This window comes from Eptatretus burgeri, chromosome 10 (assembly GCF_056783735.1).
Source record: "Eptatretus burgeri isolate ZD-2024b chromosome 10, Ebu_testis_v1, whole genome shotgun sequence".
NCBI classification, from domain to species: domain Eukaryota; kingdom Metazoa; phylum Chordata; class Myxini; order Myxiniformes; family Myxinidae; genus Eptatretus; species Eptatretus burgeri.
This window is the reverse complement of record NC_140970.1, coordinates 69723020-69745484: the sequence shown is the minus strand read 5'-3', so window position 1 is coordinate 69745484 and position 22465 is coordinate 69723020. Positions and strand designations below refer to the sequence as shown.

Here is a 22465-nt window from a genome sequence, read left to right as displayed (position 1 = left end):
GTACTGTAAACATTATTAGAAACACTCATTGCTCTTCTTGCAAAAAGGTTCGTTCAAACAAAAATGGTGTGCAATTATGAGAAACCAATTCATGGCTGGGCTTTTGCAACAAAGCTGGCAACAACTTTCTTCTTCTTTTTTTTTTGTCATGGAGAGGTAAGATATTCCAACATGGTTTAAAAATGATTTTCTTCCTGCATCTACACAGGTGCCAGACATGGTCCATATGGGGGTCAAACATTACTTTGGAAACACCGTTACTGGTGGCCCCTTTCACATAATCATGTAAGTTCTCCAACTTTTGATTGACTGCTTTTGTTTGTCTGGATGTGGCTCATGGTAATACAGGGTGGGCCTAAAAAATGTACTTTATTTCAAAATGAAATTACACGATAATTACACGGGATATAATTGAAGAATAAAGTTCATTAATCAGGCAAAAGTCACATTTTTTTTTTTTTACTCAATAATAAGTGTGGGTTCAGTGACAAAAGGATTTTAGGTGCCATATTTCTTTGAAAACGAGGAAGTAGTTTTAGTAAATGGTAAACGAAACCGTATGTCCAAATGCTTGATCGTAGTTTTTGGAGATGTGTGTCGGTCCAGCAAGATGGGGCCACCAGTATACACTTTCCACTTGGCAATGCAATGACGATGAACATTTTCCAGGGTACTCCGTGGGAGTATCTTAAAGGAAGAAAAAAAAAGCCTCTCAGGAGAAGCCAAGAATGGTAATTAGTGATTTGAAGGATTTTGAGAGTACAGCTATTGCCAAATTGAGTGTGAAACGCTGCAGGTTGTAATCCGCAATTGTGCTGCACAAATTCGCTTGTGCGCTCAGAATAATGGAAGACATTTTGAAAATCTGTATTGATGGAAATACGGGTAAACTTGAAATATCCGTCTCTTTGTTTTTTGTTTCTCACTCATTTCAGAGTTAATTTAATTTTTATTGAATTCTGAAATCGGGTACATTTTTGCCCCACCTTGAATGAAGGAGGAGAAGTGATGTAATACCAGTCTCTGTAAAGGCTCGTGTCGGTCTGCATCAGCAAACAAGAGCAAAACTAGAATTTATCGACAGTTCATACGGTTATATGTTTACTGGCATAGGAAAAGTGTTGGGCCTCATCGGAGCAACATTGCATTGCTAAAGGATTAATGCTCGAAGCATCAGCTGCTCATTGTTTCCCGTGATGGTAAACGTACCCTTAATAATTCTTACTTGATAAAAATCCATTGTTTACGATAGAGAATGCTTGGAAATACGGGTGAGGGTGAGTGGTGTGGCTGAAGAAATGAGAAATAAAGAGGCTAAGGGAATGTTTAGGGGAATGACAATCTGTGGATTTATATGCCATGCATGATCTTGTGTGCAGGACGTGTTATGCATGGTTGGTATTAGTGCTTATGGTAATGCGTCTGACAAGCACGTCTGGCGAGTACATCCCCATGTCCGTGGCGCTTATTCTCGGATGGTGCAACACGATGTTCTTCGCCCGTGGATCCCAAATGCTTGGACCCTTCACCATCATGATACAAAAGGTGTTCAATCTACAATGAGAGGCAAAGCTCTAAACATGGCAGTAACAATGTGAGAATGTACAGCATCTCGTGTAGGTGTGGTTGACCACAATGACCCATGTCCATGAGCAAGTTGTGCTGTTGTGGTATTAGACTGGCAAAGAGTTAAATTTGTTAGTCGCATAGCCTGGGTTTGAACTCTCACAATGTTGGATTTATCTAAAAACTGATTGATGTCATCAGGAAGGGGTGCTGCATTTTTTGTCCATATTGTCTTTTGAATGTGGAGGTAAAGGTGACACACTCTGGTCTATATTACGCTTTAAAAAAAACAATCCAATGGTTTATTTCAAAAAGACTGGACAATTTGTACACCAGTACCTGGCCAAATCCCCTGAGTGGGGTCAGTTGTACAGGGTGTCCATAAATTGCTTTTACAACTTTGTTTCTATCATGTGTACATCAAAAGTTAAAATACTTCAAACTATAAATGGTGCATGAAAGCATAATTCATCAAATTTTTACTCCATGAAAGTTCAAATTTTTTTTGGCTCCAACGTAACGGCCATATTTTGGAATACATCGTTCAATCCGATTCTTCCAACTTGTTGAAAATGTTCTCCATTTGGTATTGTAGCTCTAAATTAATGCAAATAATGTGGTTTTGTTGAGTAGATCACAGTTTTATGTAGTCCATTGGGACGGGTCAGGTGAACGAGGTGGCCAAGCAATTGGTCCACGTCTACCGATCCACTTGTCCAGAAATACATCATTCATGAACCGTTTCACAGGCACGGTGATTCATCTATGTATGTGCCATTCCTTGAATGGACGCTAAGCTGGGTTTCCCATCTGCTTATATTTATTGGAGGACGTTAAAGATCCCACGATGTCCTCCTTGAAGAGTAGGCGAGCTATCGCCGGCATCATGGACAAATTGCAAATTCCTACTTTCACCATCAGGGGGCATTGCATCAGCGAGCGGCTCAGCCAATGATGTCACCCTGCAGTGTTGTGCTACATACGAATGAAGAAGTAGTAGTAGGAGTAGTAGTAGTGCCAAAACAGGCATCCTCACTTTGTTATTAAAAACAAAACCTCTGAATTTGTCGAACATGTCATTTACCAACGTATGGATTTATTTTTTAATAATTTTCTCGATTATTGCTATGATCCAGAAAAATGCAGCATTTTCCATGTGTACCCGTCCGCTTATCGATGCTGGGGGACACCAAGCCAGGCGTCCTGTAACTTGTAACTAACCCATCAGGTCTCGGCATGACTTTATGGTTCGGAAAATGTGGCACGTGATTTCAGGAGAAGCAAATGGCTTGGTTACATGCAGGAGTGAGTCGTCCGTCTTTTACCCACAGATGATTTTTGGAGATCTGTTGCGCTTCTGCTGGTTGATGCTTATGGTTCTAATGGGATTTTCATCTGGTATGTCATACACATCACACTTATTTTATTTTTATATATTTATTTTTTATGGAGATATTGTTTTGTAAAAATGGTTATCAGCACAGTATTGGAGAAAAATGTGTGTGTTTTGACTTCATTTCCTGGCCCAGCCTTCCACATGTCTTTCCAGATGTTGAGGGCTGAGGACTTCCCACAATTTGATGGCCTGGCTATGGTTATTTTTACCATGTTCCAACTCTTCTTGGGTCTACTTGACATCCCAATACCTTACAACAAGTCTAACCCCTCTATCATCAAGGTTTTCTACCTTGCCTACATGGTATTTGGATTTCTCCTCATGGTCAACCTTCTCATCGCCATGATGGGAGACACCCACTGGAGAGTTGCACATGAACGTGATGAACTCTGGAGAGCCCAGGCAAGCAAAGTTACTTTCTTATCCACACTTGGAGTACACATTATGACTTTTCTTGCGATATCAACCTTTTCACATATCTATCCATGACTTTGCTGTGGCTACATGTATCACCACTGTGATTGTGTGCACACCTTAGTTAACAATTGTCCTGCATCATTTCAACAACCTTGTTGTGGTTCTAATTTTATGACATTATTTTGATTGACGAAACAACACGTCAATAGGTTTATCATGTTATCCTGGTAAGCCTCATCACGTGGCATGACCTGGCCATACCATAAATTTCTATTATCAATGTTTTCAATCGTTTTCTGCTATTCTATCCAACAAATATTGTATAAACTTTCATGACCCTTTAAAAAAAAAATTGTATACATTGTCGAGGCTCGTATGAGAGCTAACACGACACACAGCAAGGGGGACATGAGACAAGAGGGGCAGGAGAGAGAAGGACAAAACTGTGGGGAACAGACATTAGGGGATCTGTGGAAGGGAGAGGGATGGGGCGGGGAACACAGGGTATACAAGATGGACATTACAGGGAATTTGGATTAACGGGGGTAGAAAAGATCGAGGTTTTGGATGGGGACGATAGGTGGTGGTGAACAGCGGTCTTGAAGGCCTGGAGGGAAGAATGGGATTGAACAGAGTGAGGGAGTTTATTCCAAAGGTGGGGAAAAGAGGAATGAAAGAGTGAAGGTGAGCAGTGATTCGTGATTTTGGTAGTTTTACCAGAAGGGGGTTGTTGGCGGACCTTGAGCGCCCTGCGGAAATATGGTGGGGAAAAATCGCAGAGAGAGCAGGGGGGGGGGGCGAGACCGGAGAGGAGACGGTAGAAAACAGAAAGACCACCGACCTACCTGTGGTGATTGAGTGAGAGGCCCAAAGACTCAGCCTCATTGTGGGAGATACCAATGATCCTAAATACCTTGGTTTCCACAGCGTAAACCTGAGAAAGGGGAGAGGCGGGAGCACCAGCCCAGAGGGGAGAGCAGTACTCCATCAGGCTGCAGACGAAAGCTTTGTAGGTGGTCAGGAGCTCAGGTGGGCCGAGTAAGGACTTTGCACGACGGAGGATTCCCAGTCGGCGACTGGCTTTGGAGGTCAGGTTGGAAATGTAGCTTTCCCAGGAAAGATCATGGCAGATAGTGAGACCTAGAAGATTGAAAGAAAGGACTTCTTCCAGAGGATTGTTGAGAAAGTGGATCGGGGGATTTTCTAAACGGTCCTTTCGAAGAGTCATAGTGAGAGTGTGAGATTTGTCAGGATTGAAAGACATGTTCCACGTGTTGGACCAGTTTGTGATTTTATCCAGATCTGCAGAGAGCGAAGAAGCTGCTGCTTGCCGGTCTGAGGGATGACAGATGGAACGGCAGAGGGTGGAGTCATCAGCAAAGAGATAAAGAGGATTTTCCAGAGAGTCAGAGAGATCATTGATGAAAACCAGAAACAGAACAGGGCCCATCACGCTGCCAAAATGACCCTAAATTAATGTACAAAGGCATGCTAATAGGTGTTATTATATTACTTAGAAATTGTCAAGTTTTTGTTGCGATGAAACCTCAGATTTAACCTGATGGCATTCATTCATTCATTCATTCATTCATTCCGAAGGGCTGGTACGTGATCACAGGATATGTTGCCAGGTGTTTCATCGATGTGTGTGCCACCTCTTGAATGGACGTTAAGCTGGGCGTCTCATCAGCCAGTATTCATTGGTGGACATTAAGGATCCTTTGGTGTCCTTCGCGAAGAGTAGGCGAGGTATTGCCGGCACCATGAAGAAATTACAAATTCCTGCCCTAACCAGCAGCATTGCATCAGCAGCTCAGTTAATGATGCTACCCTGCAGTCTAGTGCTGCATATGAACGTAGAAGAGTATTCATTATTGCATATGCATCTCCTCGCTGCTAGTTTTCATCATTAATGGGAGCACAGTAGTGTCATGATTGCAGTGCCCATTATTACGGATGGGATAATTCCCCCAGAATTCCACATGGGGTAATGTTCCCACCAATCCTCTACCCCAGGACTTTTTTTAACTACCTTACATCATCCTGTGTCCACCCCGAGTCCAACCATCAGTTTTCAGCTCGGTCTGCCCGATGGTTAATTCCTCGCAATGTTCCCACTTCTGGGAGAATTTTTTGTTTTTTTTTTAACCACCAAAACCTTCCCATATACATCGCAATTAGTTTTTAACTCATTTAGTCCATTGGTTCAGGATTGCGTATAAGTCAAACAAACAAAGAAACAAATGGTATGATATTTGGTATGATCATGGTTTTCATGCAGATAATTGGTGTATTGTATTTTATTATGACTTTGTACAAAAAAAGTTGAGGCTCGTTGAGCTATAACACAGAATGGATCAGGATATAATAGTAGAGAGAGAGAGGAAACACAGCAACAGGAAGGTTGGGACAAAATAGAGGGAGGCTTGGAGAAATGAGGGGTAGGGGAGGATGCACAGGGTGGACAAGATAGATTCAGGAATGAAAAACTGGAAATTTGGAAAGAGGTGGGATGATTTGGGGGGGGGGGAAGGGAAAAAAAGATAATGGTTTAGATGGGAGATGATATGAGATGGTGGTGAACAGATGTCTTAAAGATGTAAGGGAAGTGTAGAAGTTGGTTTCACAGGTGGAAGAAGAAAGAAAAAAAAGGGATGAACAAATGAGTGGAGGTGAGCAGTGATTTTGGGAGTGTCACCAGGAAGGGTTGCTGGTGGACTACATGCCCTCTGCCCTCTGCATCAACCTGGGGGGTGAGGGGAGGGGTGACAAAGCATGGAAAGAGCAGAGGGTGCAAGACCAGAAAGGCGACCGTCGAAGACAGACAACTGACCTGTCCATAGACTCGGCTTCATTGTGCGAGATTCCAATAATCTTGAAGGCCTTGGTTTCTCACAGCATCAAGCTGAGCAAGATGTGAGGCAGCGGCACCGGCCCAGAGGGGAGAGCAGTACCCCCATCAGGCCTCAAATGAAGGCCTTGTAGGTGGATTACAGTTCAGCCAGCTATTCCGTATCAACCGCTTTGTGAGCTGATTGGTAAGTGGAGCGAGTGATTAATCGAGGGATGTGCTTGCATTGCGAGTGGTAAGCGCTGCTGCTTGCTAATGGAACACCTCCATATGTAAGCAAAAATACCACCGTCGTCGGATTCAAAACGATTGGTGGCCATTTCTTCAATTGTACTGTCACAGAGGACAATATTGAAACATGCAGGTCATACTTTTATTGTTACTTCAACTTTTCATCACAATTCTTGAAAATCTCCAAACGTGCAAAAACCCTCTGTGCACCAATCCTCCACCCATGCCTCCCTCAAACCCCCAATGTCATTACCCTCGCCAGAGGAGAGGTGTAGCATTTCGGCCCATGTCTTTTGTTTGTTTGTGTTTGGCTGCCTATCCACACCGAATACGAGTACGTATGTCTTTTAATTGCGTACTATTGAAATGTGACTGTCTACTAATTACATACCTTTGGAACATGCATAGGTCTATCAATTGCGTACTAATGGAATGTGATTACGTCTTAATTGCTTACAGTTGGAACGTGAGTGCTTATTAATTATGTATTGGAATGTATTAACTGCATATAATCACATCTATTATTAATTGCATAACCCCATACCAAACAAGTCTTGGCGAGCTTCTACAATCTGTGATTGCTCTTTCTATTTATGACTTCTAATACTTTCCCGACTCCCAACAAATCTCCCTCCTCTCACAAACCCCAACCCCCTTTCATATATATATATATATATATATATATATATATATATATATATATATATATATATATATATATATATATATATATATATATATATATATATATATATATATAGTTGCGGTTCTCGGAACTGCATGCATACAACAGATAGTTGTCCCGAATTAGTTCTGCCATTAATATACGTGCAGATCGACCCCTTCTTTTTGTGTTGTGGGAAGACAAGGGAGTGCGTTGCGATGGGCTATAGTTAGGTTATTAAATCATTTTTCCCTTTTATTTTATTCGCGCCTTTTCTTTCCCACGGTGCCTTCTGCCTCGCTTGCTCCCCTCGTCTCACTTACCATGGCGTGACAACCCACGGTACCCTGCTCAAGGATCACTCCTGAGCCAAAATCCCAACGTGCACTTTGGGCTGGACAAGTGCTTTTCTAGCTTCCACCGTCTACTCCAAACCAGACGTGGGTGGTGAGTCACGTACGCTTAGCACCCAGGTGGGTGGAGTGTACCGGCATCTGGCCGAAGCCCGGCCCAGGAAGGCGGACCACGTGAGGGGTCAGAGCCAGTCGGAATGCCTGATGACGTCGGATTCGGCATGGCCTCTCCCCGAACCTCGGGCTCTATAAAGCACGGAGTAATCCTTGATATAAAAAGGAATTGAGGAAGAGGGAATTAAGGGAATTGAGGAATTGAAGGAGGAGTGAAGTGTGTTGAGAATTGTCGAAGAAGTTGGTGTTCCTGCATCTCATCTCCGCCCACACGACGTCGAACCGCCTCCTGCATGGTTCCGCCTCCTGCTCCACCCTCACCCTCTGGACTCCCCCCTTCTCCACTCAAGCTCCACACGTGCGGCTGTGGCCGGAACAGCGCGGCTATTGTTGGGTGCCGCACCGCGGAACGTCCCTCCCCCGAAACGCCCAGGTACCGAGAACTATAACCTCAACCCCTCCCTCCCTGGCTGAAAAAGTCCCTTTTTCATTGGGGTTTCTTCTATTTCTGTGTGTGTGTCTGAGTGTGCTGGCGCCTGTGTGTTAAGTAAGCCTGTAGAAGATCTTTTATTGTTGTTACTGTGAATAATCTCGCGTTAAGTCTGCACTATGTCTGCTTTAGTAAGTTGCTTGTATAATTGTCGCACCGCCCACACCCCTCTCCTCTTTCCCTGCATTACATACCCAATAAACCTTTGTTGTGCCACATGCTTTTTCTCGCTTGCTGTAAGTAAATAATTGTTGCAGAAATGTTCCCAGCTCGCCTTTGTCTTTTCCCTCATTGGTCCAGCATGGTTCGAATCCAGGTTTAGCCGGGCCTTTATTCCCAATGGTCCGTTCCTTCTAGCCAGTACGTCCTTGGCAGTGTCGCTCGGCTGCATCCGATCCGGAAAGGTGATCCGATCCGGTAGAGTGATCTGGTTCGGAGAAGGCGTACCGAGGGCGTGGTTCCCCGGTGGTTAAACCGCGTGGTTAATTAGGTAACCCGATTCTATAGGTGGGAGGACCCTAGGTCACGTGGTTGAGTTATTGGTGTCCACGGTCGGATAAGCGACCTGCCACGTCACGGAATTATCCATGAGCGACGGCCTACAATTTCGGGGAGTCTGGTGGGAATCGACGTAGCTTCCTCCACCTAGTGGCCTTCTCACCTGACCCCGCCGGCCTGCAACAATATATATATATATATAATATATATATAATTCTTGGGGGTGGCAGTCGAGATTAACCCCCCCCCCCTTCCCCCCCAGGACTCCATTTGTGGTGCCGGGCGGTTAACACCGACAGCCCCCGGATGGCCGGGTGGTACCGTATTAAGAGGAGGCGGACGGACACGTTTATCGACGGAGATTTTAACACATGCGCAGAGAGCAATGGCGGATGGGCGGAGGAGTACGGCACAGGAGCACTGCACCAGGACAGCAGAAGGGGTTTATCCACAAAGCTACTGCAATTACACAAATACAATTTCTTAAAAGGATGCAATATTTAATGAACAATAAACAAATATTTATAAAGACGGTAATTCAAAAGGAAATGATAGCGATATGAAATAGCTAAATCCTACAGTCGAGGCCTCGCACACAGACGCAAATACAAAGGGTGACCCAAAATGAAAAGAAAAACCTTCCTTTTCAAGTATATTGGTACTCAGCTTGGCCGAGAGCTGGTCCTTGTCAAACTTAGAATGGGGGTGCTTCCACCAGCACGTGCACATGCGCGCAAATGATGCCGTCACTTCTCTCATGGCAGGGCAGATGTACGCCAGGCAATCTGCAAGCATCTTTCCACACGCGGGCTCAAAATGTTCCAGCCTTCCTCTTTCTTAAGATGCCACTGCCTCATGCATTCCTCACACCGGCCTTGTGTGTGCGCTCTGCCAGTCTCCCGTTCTATCCAGACAGAAACCTTCCACAGTCCACAAGTGCGCAAGCCTGCTTGCCCTCGACCTCGATCATCCTGATCTATCTTTATATCCGATCGGAAGCCTCTCACCAACCACATGTGTCACCGATTTCCCGAAGCTCCTTGCAATGCACCAGCCTCTCCTCCGTGCTCTCTCGCCTGTGTGCTCTATATCCTCCGCCTCCGGGGCATGGCCTGTTTTCCCCCAAACCCGGGAATGCGGTGCTTCTCCTGTTTGTTGTGGTTTCAGGCACGCGTTTCCCAGCTTTACTGCTTGGCTTGAAGTATAAAAAAAAAACATAGGAAAAATCACAGAGGGCAACCGCATACTGGGGAACTTATTTTTTTACTCCCTATGCTAATTAACACCACTCCACCCCTCGTGTGGTCACACATAACATTTAAGCTCACAGGTTCCCTAGCTTCGTTACATCGAGATGGTTTCTACCTGTCCACGGACCAAGCAACTCTACACAATGCTAAATTCCCTATTAAGTTCTTCCATCTACCCCCACAACCATAACTACGTGTGTGTGTGTGTGTGTGTGTGTGTGTGTGTGTGTGTGTGTGTGTGTGTGTGTGTGTGTGTGTGTGTGTGTGTGTGTGTGTGTGTGTGTGTGTGTGTGTGTGTGTGTGTGTGTGTGTGTGTGTGTGTGTGTGTGTGTGTGTGTGTGTGTGTGTGTGTGTAATCAACGACTCCCATGCACTTCTTGCCAAAGATGCTGCATAAAGCAACCAAGAAAGGCTACCAAGGTAAGCCCTTTGCTGTTTCAAACCCTTCCCAGAGTTCCACTCCAGCTATAAAGACATTCACAAATGGTACTCACACGAGAATCCCAATGTCACGCACCCCCTCAGCTGCTGGACCAGTTTCATCGCTTGATGACGAATCATCAGCGACAGCGCAGACAAACATGCACCACTGAGGCTCGTTCCTAATCATGTACCACGTGTAAATTATGTACAATTAGGATCTATTACTTGGGTACTATTGGAATGTAAGTACATCTACTAATTACTTACTATTGGAACGTGACTGTCTAAATTACGTACTATTGAAATGTGTGTGCGTCTCTGGCACCATAGTTGGATTCAAAATGATTGTTGGCTATTTCTTCAATTCTACTGTCGCAGAGGGCAATATTGAAATGTGCAGGTCAAACTTTTGTTGACACTTCTACTTTTCATTGTCACATTCCAAAAATTTACATGTGGTACATGCTTGGGAGCCTCAGAGGTGCATATTTCTGTCTGTGGCATCTCTGATTATTCGCCAACAGGTGACAAAACGGGTCTGGCAGCTGAGGGGAGGGGGTGTAGCATTGGGATTCTCATGTGTAGACTTTGTGTGAACATCTTTACAGCTGTGGAGGAACTCTGAGAAGGGTTTGAAACAGCAAAGGGCTTACCTTGATACCTTTCATGGTTGCTTTATGCAGTTTCTTTGGCTCGAAAAGCAAGGGAGGAGTCTATTTTTATGGAATCCTATCCACCTTGGTTTAATTGATTTGGTGAGAGCTAATTCGTTATTCCCTCCATTCACAGGTGAGAGATGTGAGTGGGTCTTCATATATATATATATATATATATATATATATATATATATATATATATATATATATATATATATATATATATATATATATATATATATATATATATATATATACACAGTGTGATATATTATATCCTATGATGAGGTATGTCAAGGACAGAAGCACTTTTACACAACTGAAGGACAGTATTAGTCAATGGACTACCCAACATAGTATGCCATTTTAAACTGGGGTCCCAACATCATGAGCAATGTGCTGAGAAACCAGCCAAGCCATGTTAGTATAGGCTCTTGGGGGGTGTTTGTGTGCATGACTCTTTTAGAGCATCACCCTATTTTTTTTTTTTTTGTTCTATATGCCAAGACCTTCAAAAAAAGTTTGGGTAACACCTCCAGATCAAGTACATTTTCTCTGTAGGGTCCATCTTGGATTCGCAGTTGGCTACCAGCAAACTATAATTGAACCAAAATGCCCATATTGGGTTTAGATGGAATAAATCATTAGTAAACATCCATAAATTATTAATTTTGATTTACTTCAATTACTTATGCATTGCTTAACACATTTTAGTATGATTTATTCTCTTAAAACTTGGTTCACAGTAGAAAATGACCATATTTTACGTAATTTAAGTCAAAAATAGCTTTCAACTTGAAAGTAGCTCAAAGTTTGATGGTCTCTGAATGACTTCATATTGTAAGTGGAGCTATAAAATTTGGCCAAAAATTTCATTATTAAGTTCTCTGAGCAATTCAATTTTCATATTATCACAATGACCACAGAGCTCATTGTAAACCAAAGTCACCCCTATCCCCAAATGGCCACTTTTACGGCATTTCATCAAATTATGATATCTCCTCAACTAAATGGCATGAGAAGTTGATTTTTTTGTACTAAATATAGGTTATTGACCCCAAGGAATTCATTGATAAAATTTTTGTAGTTTTTGTAGTTGATCTACTTGGCATAATTCCAAAATTGCTGCCAAAATATTGAAAGAAGCTCATTGTAAACCAGTCACCCCTACCCCCAAATGGCCACTTTTACGCTATTTCATCAAATGATGATATCTACTCAACTAAATGGCATGGGAAGTTGATTTTTGATACTACATGTATTTTTAGGTTTTTGACCACAAGAAATTCATTGGTTACATTTTTGGAGTTTTTGGAGTTTATCTATTTATTAATAATTCCAAAATTGCTGCCAAAATATTGAAAATTTGGAATGCAGAACAATATACAAGATGAAACTCTAACTTAATATCCTTCCCACTTCCTCGAGCCTATCTATTAAAACAAGTCAAAAGCAATATCAGCTAAAAAAAAATATATATATATATATATTACCAATGAATTCCTTGGGGTCAATAACCTATATTTAGTATAAAAAAATCAACTTTCCATGGCATTTAATTAAGGAGATATCATGATTTGATGAAATACCACAAAAGTGGCCATTTGGGGGAAGGGGTGACTTTGGTTTACAATGAGCTCTGTGGTCATCACACTGTGATAATTGTGATAATATGAAAATTGAATTGCTCAGAGAACTTAATAATGCAATTTTTGGCCAAATTTTATAGCTCGACTTACAATATTAAGTCATTCAGAGACCATCAAACTTTGAGCTACTTTCAAGTTGAAAGCTATTTTTGACTTTTTGACTAAAATTACATAAAATATGGTCATTTTCTACTGTGAAACAAGTTTTAAGAGAATAAATCATGCTAAAATGTGTTAAGCAATGCATAATAATTGAAGTAAATCAAAATCAATAATTTATGGATGCTTAATAATGATTTATTCCATCGAAACCCAATATGGGCATTTTGGGTCAATTATGGTTTGCTGGTAGCCAACTGCAAATTCAAGATGGACCCGACAGAGAAAACGTACTTGATCTGGAGGTGTTACCCAAACATTTTTGAAGGTCTTGGCATATAGAACAAAAAAAAATTAGGGGAACGCTCTAAAAGAGTCGTGTACACAAACACCCCCCCCCCCCCCCAGAGCCAGGAGTATGTGTTCTCTTGACATTCGATGAGATTCTCATGTTTTATTTTGATTCGTCCATTGTATTTGAATCTTATTATATTTTGAAAAGTGTTTGTTTGGCTTCTGCGCACTCCTTAACCATTGGATGAATTGAGTTTAAAATGACAGTTGTACTCACGGGAGCAAGGGAAGTTTTGGGGGAAAATTGTTTTCTTCATCCCATGGGATAGGGTTGTGGTGGGGGGGGGGGGATTCCACTTATCTCAATGTGAAATTGTATATATAGCATCACCTGGTGGAAGCCTGTATTTCAAGTCATAAATCTTAAAATTTGGGGAAATTAGCCTGTCCATATGGACAGGTTCCTTTGCTCATGTGATAAATGTACAAATCTTTAAATTTGCTTTTGAAACTAGATTTTAAAAACCCTCTGCTTACAATACCAATCAGGCTGCTTTTTGATTTGACAGTTAATAAAATATTTTTGGTTGCTTAGCATTCAACTTTTCTTGCATATCTACCAGGTTGCAGCCACAACAATTCTACTAGAACGCCGGCTACCACGCTGCCTATGGCCACGTTTAGGCATCTATGGCAAGGACTTTGGTCTTGACCACAAATGGTACATCCGGTATGTTTATTGTCATCATAAAGTCTCGTGAATCCATTGTTAACAACCCAATTTCATTTCCCCCATTAAATTTGTCTCCAAATATGCACACATCAATCCCTAGGGTTGAGGATCGCAATGATAACATGGCACAGAAGATCAAGCGTTATGCCCGAGCATTTCATGACTCTGTGAAGAAGGCCGAGGCAGAAGAGGGCACATCTGGGGCTCTTTCTCTCGAGGCGCCAAGTCCATCAGCCATCCGGACATCTGCCCGTGGTTGGAAGATCTTACGGAAAACCACTATGGCAGCCTGTAGTAGTGAATCGGCCACAAGTGATCCAGCAGAGATAGTGTATCATGTCTGAGGTTTGTCAATGAACGAGAAGGCTAAACTGTCACGTACGGTGTTTGTAGACCCTGAGCTCCTCCTGGTTACGCAAGTTGCACATAAATTGCAGCATTGTGATTTGTGAATGAGCAAAAGACACAGGTCTTGTATATTCTTGGTCCCAAATCTGACGTTGAATGTTTTATAGCATTTGTTCTGCACTGATGACGTTTGTAAAAACCGTAGAAGCTTCTTGTGACTGGTCTTATTTGGGCTTTTTTGTAACTCGCATCAATTTTCTTATTTTACACTTTCGTGGATTACAGATAAAATACTGACCTGGAAACAGGCCTTGTTGTCACACACAATTTCACTGGTTCAATGTCCAGATAACATAGGATTATATTTGACCAAACCAATGCTCATTTATCATGGATTCCCTCTCGATCTGGGATCCAGGCAAAGCATCCAAAGGAAGACCACATGTAATATTTCTTCCAGCTGTGAAATTGATCTTGTAATTGTAATTCCATTTGATTAATCACATTGTTTGATTAATGCTTGCTGTGCAATTTTGAGGGATAAAACGTGATCTCCCTCTGTCGCGGAAGCTGTGAACTGGCACGAATGGCATCGCTCAGATATTAAATCTATTGCTTTGCCATGGAAGCAGATAAAAAAAAAACAAAATTGCATTGACTTTTGGTCTCAATTTACTCAAATTGAATTGTAGAATGTCAGATTTGCTTCAAGTGCAACCAAAGTGGAGATGTCATCATAATGATACCTATTTGAGTGCACAATGACCAAAATGTGTTGCACCGTGCAAGGAATGGCAACGATTCGATACACTTATCAAAAACAACGTTTAAAAAGCTGCACATTGTGATGTTTGAAATTCTTAAAATGCACCTCGGGGGTAAAGTCAAATGTTTTTGCTGTTACTTTAAATTTCACCAAAGGTGTGACGTTTGTGGGATGAAACTTTTGTTACTAGTTTTATTGCAATAAACAGTATTTCTCTGCAAGCTTCTTTGTAGTCATCGAGTTGAAAAAAGATCCTTTAAAAAAATATATTCATGTCATCACTTTAACTAGAGAGTTGGTGTCAAAGCCACCCAATCAGGTCAGGCCAGGTATGGGAGCATGTGCCAGAACAGCGTGTCGCTGCGTCCACTTTCCGCCGGTACTCCAGCGGTCTCCGTCTGGCCTTCCCCCAGGCAGATGCCAGGCCCATCCCCATTTTCTTGAGATGCTGGTCAACCTGCTGCAACCAGGAGGCACGTGGTCAGCCCATTGGCCTCTTCCACTCACGAGACTCCCTCGATGAGAGAATCCGGTGAGCGGGATCAACGTCAGGAAAACGAGCCACATGTCCATACAGCCGCAACTGATGCTCACGGACGATGCAGGTAACAAATCTCATCAGTCTCTCTCAGCAACCGCTCGTTGGACACAAAATCTCACCAGCAATAGGCAAGGATTCTCCGAAGAGACCTGGTACCAAAGGAATTAAGTCTCCAACTCAGATCCTTGGTCAGACTCCAAGTCTCGCATCCATATAGCAAGACTGGAAGCACCAAGGACCTGAAGACTCGGACTTTCGTCCTCCCCCACAGGTACCGGCAGCGCCACACCCCATGATCCAGTGAATCCATGACTCCCCAGGCCCGACCCAGACGTCTATTGACCTCTGACTCACAGCCAGCAGAGACATGAATATCACTGCCAAGGTAAGTGAATCTCTCCACGACCTCAACATCCTCACCACAAACAGACACAGACAGGACAGCAGCATCCAAGATGTCATTGAAAGCCTGGATCTTAGTTTTGACCCAAGAAACCCATAATCCCAGCGGCTCCGACTCCTCATTCAGCACCTCGAGGGCCCTGAAAAGGATATCTAAAGTCTCCGCAGAGATGCCTGCATCATCTGCGAAATCAAGGTCCGAGATATTGACATTCCGAAACATTCCGAGATATTGAAAAGTGTGGAGGCGAGTCCACACCCCTGACAAACTCGAGTAACAACTGGAAATAAGTCGGAGATGGTACCACCACATCTCACAGCACTCTCAGTACCAGAGTAGAGTTCAGACATCAGATCGATCAGTTTTGGTGGCACCCCACGAAGACCATGAATCCTCCAGAGGGCATCCCGATTCACTGAATCGAACGCTTTTCAGAGATCAACATAGGCTGCAAGCAGCCCCTGCCGAAACTCTCGTCTGCGTTCGGTGAGGACACGAAGAGCAAGGATATGGTCAATCGTTGACCTCTTTGGTGTAAAGCCTGACTGTTCTGGACGCTGGCGCTCAAGCAGATGGTGGCGAACCCTATCAAGAATTATCCGAGCAAAGACCTTGCCCAGCACTGAGAGCAGCGTCACCCCTCGGTAGTTGTTGCAGTTTTGGCGATCACCCTTCCCTTTCCAGAGAGGGACAACAAGGCCCCTCTTCCAATCAGTTGGGATGATGCCTGTGCTCCAGGCAGAGCACAAAACTGCATGCAACGACACGAGTGCAGCATTTCCACCAGCCTTGAGAAGTTCAGCATGGATGCCCTCGATCCCTGGAGCTTTACCCTGTTTCAACCGGTTCACCGCAGCCCGTGTTTCCACAAGCGAAAGTGGACCACAATTGATTGGAGAGTCAGCAACAGGGATTGTAACATTGACGTCCAACTCGACAGCTGGTGGATCAGCCTGGTACAACCGTTCAAAGTTACCGGCCCAGCGGGCCTTCACTTCAGACTCCTCTGTTAAGAGCCAACCACTCTGATCGAACTGCAGTGCTCTGATGGATAGGCTTGGATGAACACAATGCGCAAATTCCCCTGCAAGAGGGACGATAATCACCTGTCCACAGGTGATGCTCTACCACCTCATTCCTCGCACATAGGTCTCCTTGTCCATCCTTAGTGCACGTACAGTTTTACGCCTCAGCTCCATGAACAGCTCAGCTCTGCCATTCAGCCTGGCCCTGAGACTGGTAAATGGTATCCAGTGTCCCTTGAGACAAAATTCTTCTTTGCCCTGCGGCGAGTTCCAAGACATCCACCGGCAACATCAAGGACGGTGGTCTTGAAGGTAATCCATAACTCTTCAGGACCCCCCAAAGCACCCAGACCTCCCAAGTGTCCACTCAGCCTGTTCGCAAACTCCTCAGCTACCCTCTCATCCTTGAGCTTGCCAACATCCAGCCTAGGCTGGGAGGGTACCATTCTCCAGGATTTAAGGTGCAGCTTTGGAGTTGCGACAACAAGCTGGTGGTCAGTATTGAGGAACTGAGCACTCCGGTAGACCCTGCAGTTCTGTATCATCCTCCAGCGACCGTCAATGAGGACATGGTCAATCTCCTTTGCCACACCGCCAGCGTTGGAATACCAAGTCCAGCGATGAGCTTGTGGGCGCTGAAACTATGAACTGGCCACCCTAAGTCCATGACTTCTTGCAAAGTCAAGGAACTTAGTGCTATTCTGATTCATAGTTCCTGACCCATGGGGACCAACACACATCTCATAACCATCCCTATCAGTTCCAGTCGATGCATTGAAATCCCCCAAGATGAGAAGTGTATCTCGTCTGGGGCACTGATCAACCACAGACGAGCGTGGCGTAAAATGCATCCTTTACGGTGAGATCACTCGCCTCAGTCTGAGCATAAACAGAGACCAGGGAAATGACACCTAAGGAGTGACAAATCCTTAGTCTCATAATACGCTCGTTGACCGGTGTTACCTCAATTATTGGACACAGCTACAGCAACTCCCTGAGTATGGTAACCATCCGCGACCAGACCAATAGTAGGTGTAACCACCCAACATTATCTCACCAGAATCCAGTCTCCGAACCTCAGTGCTGCGATACCGATGTCCAAACGCTTGAGCTCAGATGATAAGAGACAGGTGATCATCCTCTCTTAGGGATAGGACATTCCAGGCATCCACCCAAAAGGGACCGCTTCAGGTTAACCCAAGGAGACCGCCGTCTGGTGGACGACACCTCAGCACCACTCCGACACACTCTCCTGCAATCTGACCCAGGGATGTTACCCCGTGGTTTCCCTCCTTTCAAAGATTGGGGGTCCCGAAGGCTTTGCCCCCAATCCTGTCATCCGGTGAGCTGCCCTGCGAAGGGAAGCTGCAGAGGAGGTACTCCCATGGAGTGGGTTTTCAGATTTTTTTGCGTTTGCGTGTTTTGCGGAATGAAGGGTTTTACGGTGGCCGGAGTGCAAATCCTGCCACCAACCTCCTAATAAAAAAGTAACCACACTGCAGGAGGATGTCCGCTGATACAGTTGGGCACTAGATATGGATGGCCGTTGGCTCACAAGAAGCTCCTCTGCCCTTTGACAGGTTTTGTCTTTAATCCTGCTGGGTGTCCATATCCAAACACCCTCCTCACCATAAAACCTGGTGGGGTAGATGGTTTAATCACCAACAACCCGACCATGAAACAGGTTGATATGGTACCTGGAGCAAGTCACAGATCTAATCTGGCATGACAAAGGATGCAATTCAGGGAATTTTTTCTTTTCTTTAATCCTTTGAACCCTGAGCTGCTTGGACTTTCAGCTCCCCAACCCTGAACTTTGTGGAGAAAAATCCGGCCACTCGGGTACATGGAATATTGAATAGTGGCTGGTAAAATGGCCACCAGGGTTCAAAGGGTTAAAGATTTGATAAATATTTTAAGAATTCCCCCCCCCCCACTCCTCCAGAACCAACCAAACATCAATGAAGAATGACAAGGCAGTGACAGATACTTTATTATGTGTGCTACTAATGGAAAAAGAAACCACAAAAACAAACAGCAGACCAAAAAAGATCATACAAAGTATGATCAGGGTGCATCATTTCACTTCAAACATCATTTCAGCACACAATGGCACAGAGTTCAAGCAACTTGTGCCATGCAACACCAGTCATGTCCACAGATGAATGTGCTGGAAACAGTGAATTACAAGTTAACCTTTTGTAGGATAAAAACTGAAACATCCACAAACGTTTTTAAAAGCATTGTAACTTGATTACACGACTGATGACATTAAACACAGCAACATGTTCAAGAAAAGGAAATGTTTCCAACAAGAGCCAGTTTAGAGCCTCGGAGTGCATCGATTAAAAATCAATCTTAACTCACTTGTCAGTCGGGGAGAACACCATTTAGCTTAAAAACAAGGCTGGCAAATAGGTGCAAGAAAACTTTGGCTTTTTTTTGCGTGGATGTGAGTCACATGATCGCTCCCTCCACACAAAAAAAAAACAAAAAAAAAAACAAAAAAAAAAACAATCAAGCCAAATGTACTGTACATGTACAAAGCATTTTTCTTTGAGTTTACTAAAGTTTTAAAAGAACAGCACTTGCTTCATCATACTGCCCGATGCAACATTCTACTTAAAAAAATAACTCTATTAAATAGTTAGTTTTAATACAAACAAAATAGGAAATAAGTTACAGTTAAGTGTGCATAACCACTTGTGGTTCTCATTCATATGGTCCTCAAGTATAACTACACATTGACCTCAAGAAAGACATACCCACCTCCATACTTTCCCTTCCGAATAAGCTCTCATACTCCACAAGAGGTTAGTGCACGCACACGCACACACACACACACACACACACGAGTCTGCACATCCTTCCACACAAGGAAGCGTACAAAAAAAAACAAAATAAAAAAGGCCAACTCTACAAGGGGTATGAGGCTGACTGGAGGTGAACAATGAAAAGGTGGCTTGCTACAATTAAGCCAACTTCAATCATCGATCAAGAAATTTAAGGGCATGGAAGAGTGAAGAGCCTGCACTACGGCTGAAAAACATAACAATCAAACACTCGAGTCTGTATTTAATTGGATGTTCTCTGCAGCCTCTGGCTTCATGCCGGCCTTTACGCGGAACTCCGAGGCGATGTCGTCAAACGTACGACCCTTCGTTTCGGGCACGCGGAAGTAAGTGAAGATGGTGAAAAAAATGAGCAGCACAGTGAAGATGAGGAATACAAAAGGCCCCATTAGTTCCTGGTGGGTGAGAAAGGTGACAAATATAAGCAACAGTCCTTTGCCTTTCCTTCCACCTTCACTTTCAATTTCACCACAAACAACAATTTGACACTGGCAAAAAATAAAATAATTCAAAAGGAAATGACAGCATAATTGTTGGATATGCTACAATATTGTGCACCACTCCTTCCCAATTCCATATCCAGGTGATGCATGATGTCATCGCTGAAGGAAGGGGGTACTCTGTTTTCTTGTTTGTTTGTTTGCCCGGGCGATATCTCAGCCATCCTTTGAGCTCGGAAGCTATAATTTGGGTACAAACATGAAGTTGTGCTTTAGCAAAAATGTTTTTTTATTTTTTGATTAATCAATTAATTAATTACTATTTCTTTTATTACTCATCCTGGCAACATCTCAGGCATATTTTGAGCTCGGAAGCTGATATTGGACATGACAGTGACCACGTGATTTGGCAATAAAGGGTATTTTCGATATATTGATGTATCAATTAATCACTTAATTTTCAAAAAGTTACAGATTCGGATGAAACAGTGGTGGTTTAGGTATGCTGTTCAGCTATTGATTGAGAAATTAATTATTTACTTATTTTAATGATGCAATCAATAAGCCTGGTGTTGGCTTAGTGGTTAGGGTAGCGGCTTGGGATCCTAGGGTCCTGAATTCAAGCCCCGTTGGGCCGCTGAATTAATACACCAGGAGGTTGACTCAGCCTGTCATCCTTCTGAGGTTGGCAAAATGAGTACCAGTGTACTGGTAAGGGGGATACTGCATCAGCGGCATAGCCGCATCCCAACCAGTGATGCAACCAGCAGCCATAGACTGCACGAGAGAGAGAGAGAGAGAGAGAGAGAGAGAGAGAGAGAGAGAGAGAGAGAGAGAGAGAGAGAGAGAGAGAGAGAGAGAGAGAGAGAGAGAGAGAGAGAGAGAGAGAGAGAGAGAGAGAGAGAGAGAGAGAGAGAGAGAGAGAGAGAGAGAGAGAGAGAGAGAGAGAGAGAGAGAGAGAGAGAGAGAGAGAGAGAGAGAGAGAGAGAGAGAGAGAGAGAGAGAGAGAGAGAGAGAGAGAGAGAGAGAGAGAGAGAGAGAGAGAGAGAGAGAGAGAGAGAGAGAGAGAGAGAGAGAGAGAGAGAGAGAGAGAGAGAGAGAGAGAGAGAGAGAGAGAGAGAGAGAGAGAGAGAGAGAGAGAGAGAGAGAGAGATGCAATCAATCAATTATTGTGCACTGCTCCCTCCCAATTCTGACTCCTTGTGCTGCAAGGTGGCATAGACGGGCGCCCCGGCAATGTCGCGTGCTGGAGGATTTGATATTCATTTTGTTGGCATGGGGGCGGTGTACTTTGAATGTACTGCTACTTGTTTGATTTCTTTTTACTACATCACAGAACATGCAACATTGGCCAAAGCCTTCTGTGAACTATCTGGCCAGGCCTGATGTTCGACTTATGCATAAAGACAGCCCTCGTCAAAATCAGTGTTAATGCAGAAGTTAATTGTACATCAAATCCACCAAGTACTTCATGGTTTTTAGATTACAGAATCTTGTTAAACTAGGCAGTTCCACAGGGTGCAGCAGTAAATGGAGAGAACTATCACATCGTCTTGTGTGATCACGTGAGACAGTGTGTAAACCTCCAGCCCTTTTGAACTATGCCATCCCGCCGGCATGACAATGCTGCGTGATGTGGAAAGCAATGCCCATGAATGAAGTTCCAGGAGAGGGAAGTTGGCCTCTCCCACTATGTAGACTGGATTCAAGACAATCGAATTTCCATCGGTTGTCCAAGTTTAAAAACTGATCTTAAGGGAAGATGTTAACACAGCCGATGCCAATGCTTTAAGGCCTTTTTCGAAGGAAGGCTTGCGTGCCGAGTCAAGGGTTTGCAGACTGTTGAAAAAAGTATATTGAAGAGGATGGACTTTACATTAAATAATGTGCCAAGCTTGTCAATTCTAATTGGTTTGTGATGTAGGTGTGGTGACAAAACTTTTGGGATGATCCTCACAAAACGAAGAAAAAAAAAAAAACTCAAATGGGGATCGACTGTAAGAATAAAGAAAATACATTAACTATATGAAAGAAAACTGTTTTTGGACCACATTATCAGAATAAACTCATCTTCCACTTCACCACCAGTTTGAGTGGAGAGGCATGCAATTCATTTGTTCTTAATGGCAAGTAGTGTCATAAATTGGTCATTTGTATTTGATTAGCAAAGAAACCATCTTTACCGATGGGTTAATTCGACCAGAAATGGAATAATTTATTGTGAATTGCAATACACACCACCACCACCAGGTGACGCTATACAATACACATTTGTGAGATTCAGTACCAAAATTCACTGCAGATAAAACATTTTATTGGGCTTTCCATACAGTGGCTAAGTAGTTTCTGTATAATTATGCTAATTATGCAGGCAGGCTAACTGGATATTCTACCTCCGATTCATAC

At 43.5% G+C, this 22465-nt stretch overlaps 2 protein-coding genes across 5 annotated transcripts in view; one reads left to right on the top strand and one right to left on the bottom strand.

The window, feature by feature from the left end:
• Positions 1-15019, top strand: part of LOC147018815 (transient receptor potential cation channel subfamily V member 6-like) — a 54769-nt gene extending 39750 nt beyond the window's left edge. For 3 of the 4 annotated variants that reach the window (XM_085898858.1, XM_085898857.1, XM_085898859.1), the window contains exons 10-15: positions 209-285; positions 1380-1545; positions 2898-2964; positions 3096-3364; positions 13575-13681; positions 13785-15019. In XM_085898858.1, coding sequence (XP_085754984.1) covers positions 209-285; positions 1380-1545; positions 2898-2964; positions 3096-3364; positions 13575-13681; positions 13785-14028 — 930 coding nt within the window. In that variant the 3' untranslated portion in view covers positions 14029-15019. Of the gene's footprint in view, positions 1-208; positions 286-1379; positions 1546-2897; positions 2965-3095; positions 3365-13574; positions 13682-13784 lie in introns of those variants that run through there. The other variant, XR_015062543.1, reaches the window with a different exon arrangement.
• A 3717-nt stretch (positions 15020-18736) lies between these two features.
• The window catches only part of LOC147018814 (solute carrier family 2, facilitated glucose transporter member 1-like), a 32741-nt gene continuing 29012 nt past the window's right edge, over positions 18737-22465 (bottom strand). The window contains exon 11 of the mRNA XM_085898856.1: positions 18737-20014. Within this exon, the coding sequence (XP_085754982.1) occupies positions 19823-20014 (192 nt within the window). The 3' untranslated portion in view covers positions 18737-19822. The remainder of the gene's footprint in view (positions 20015-22465) is intronic.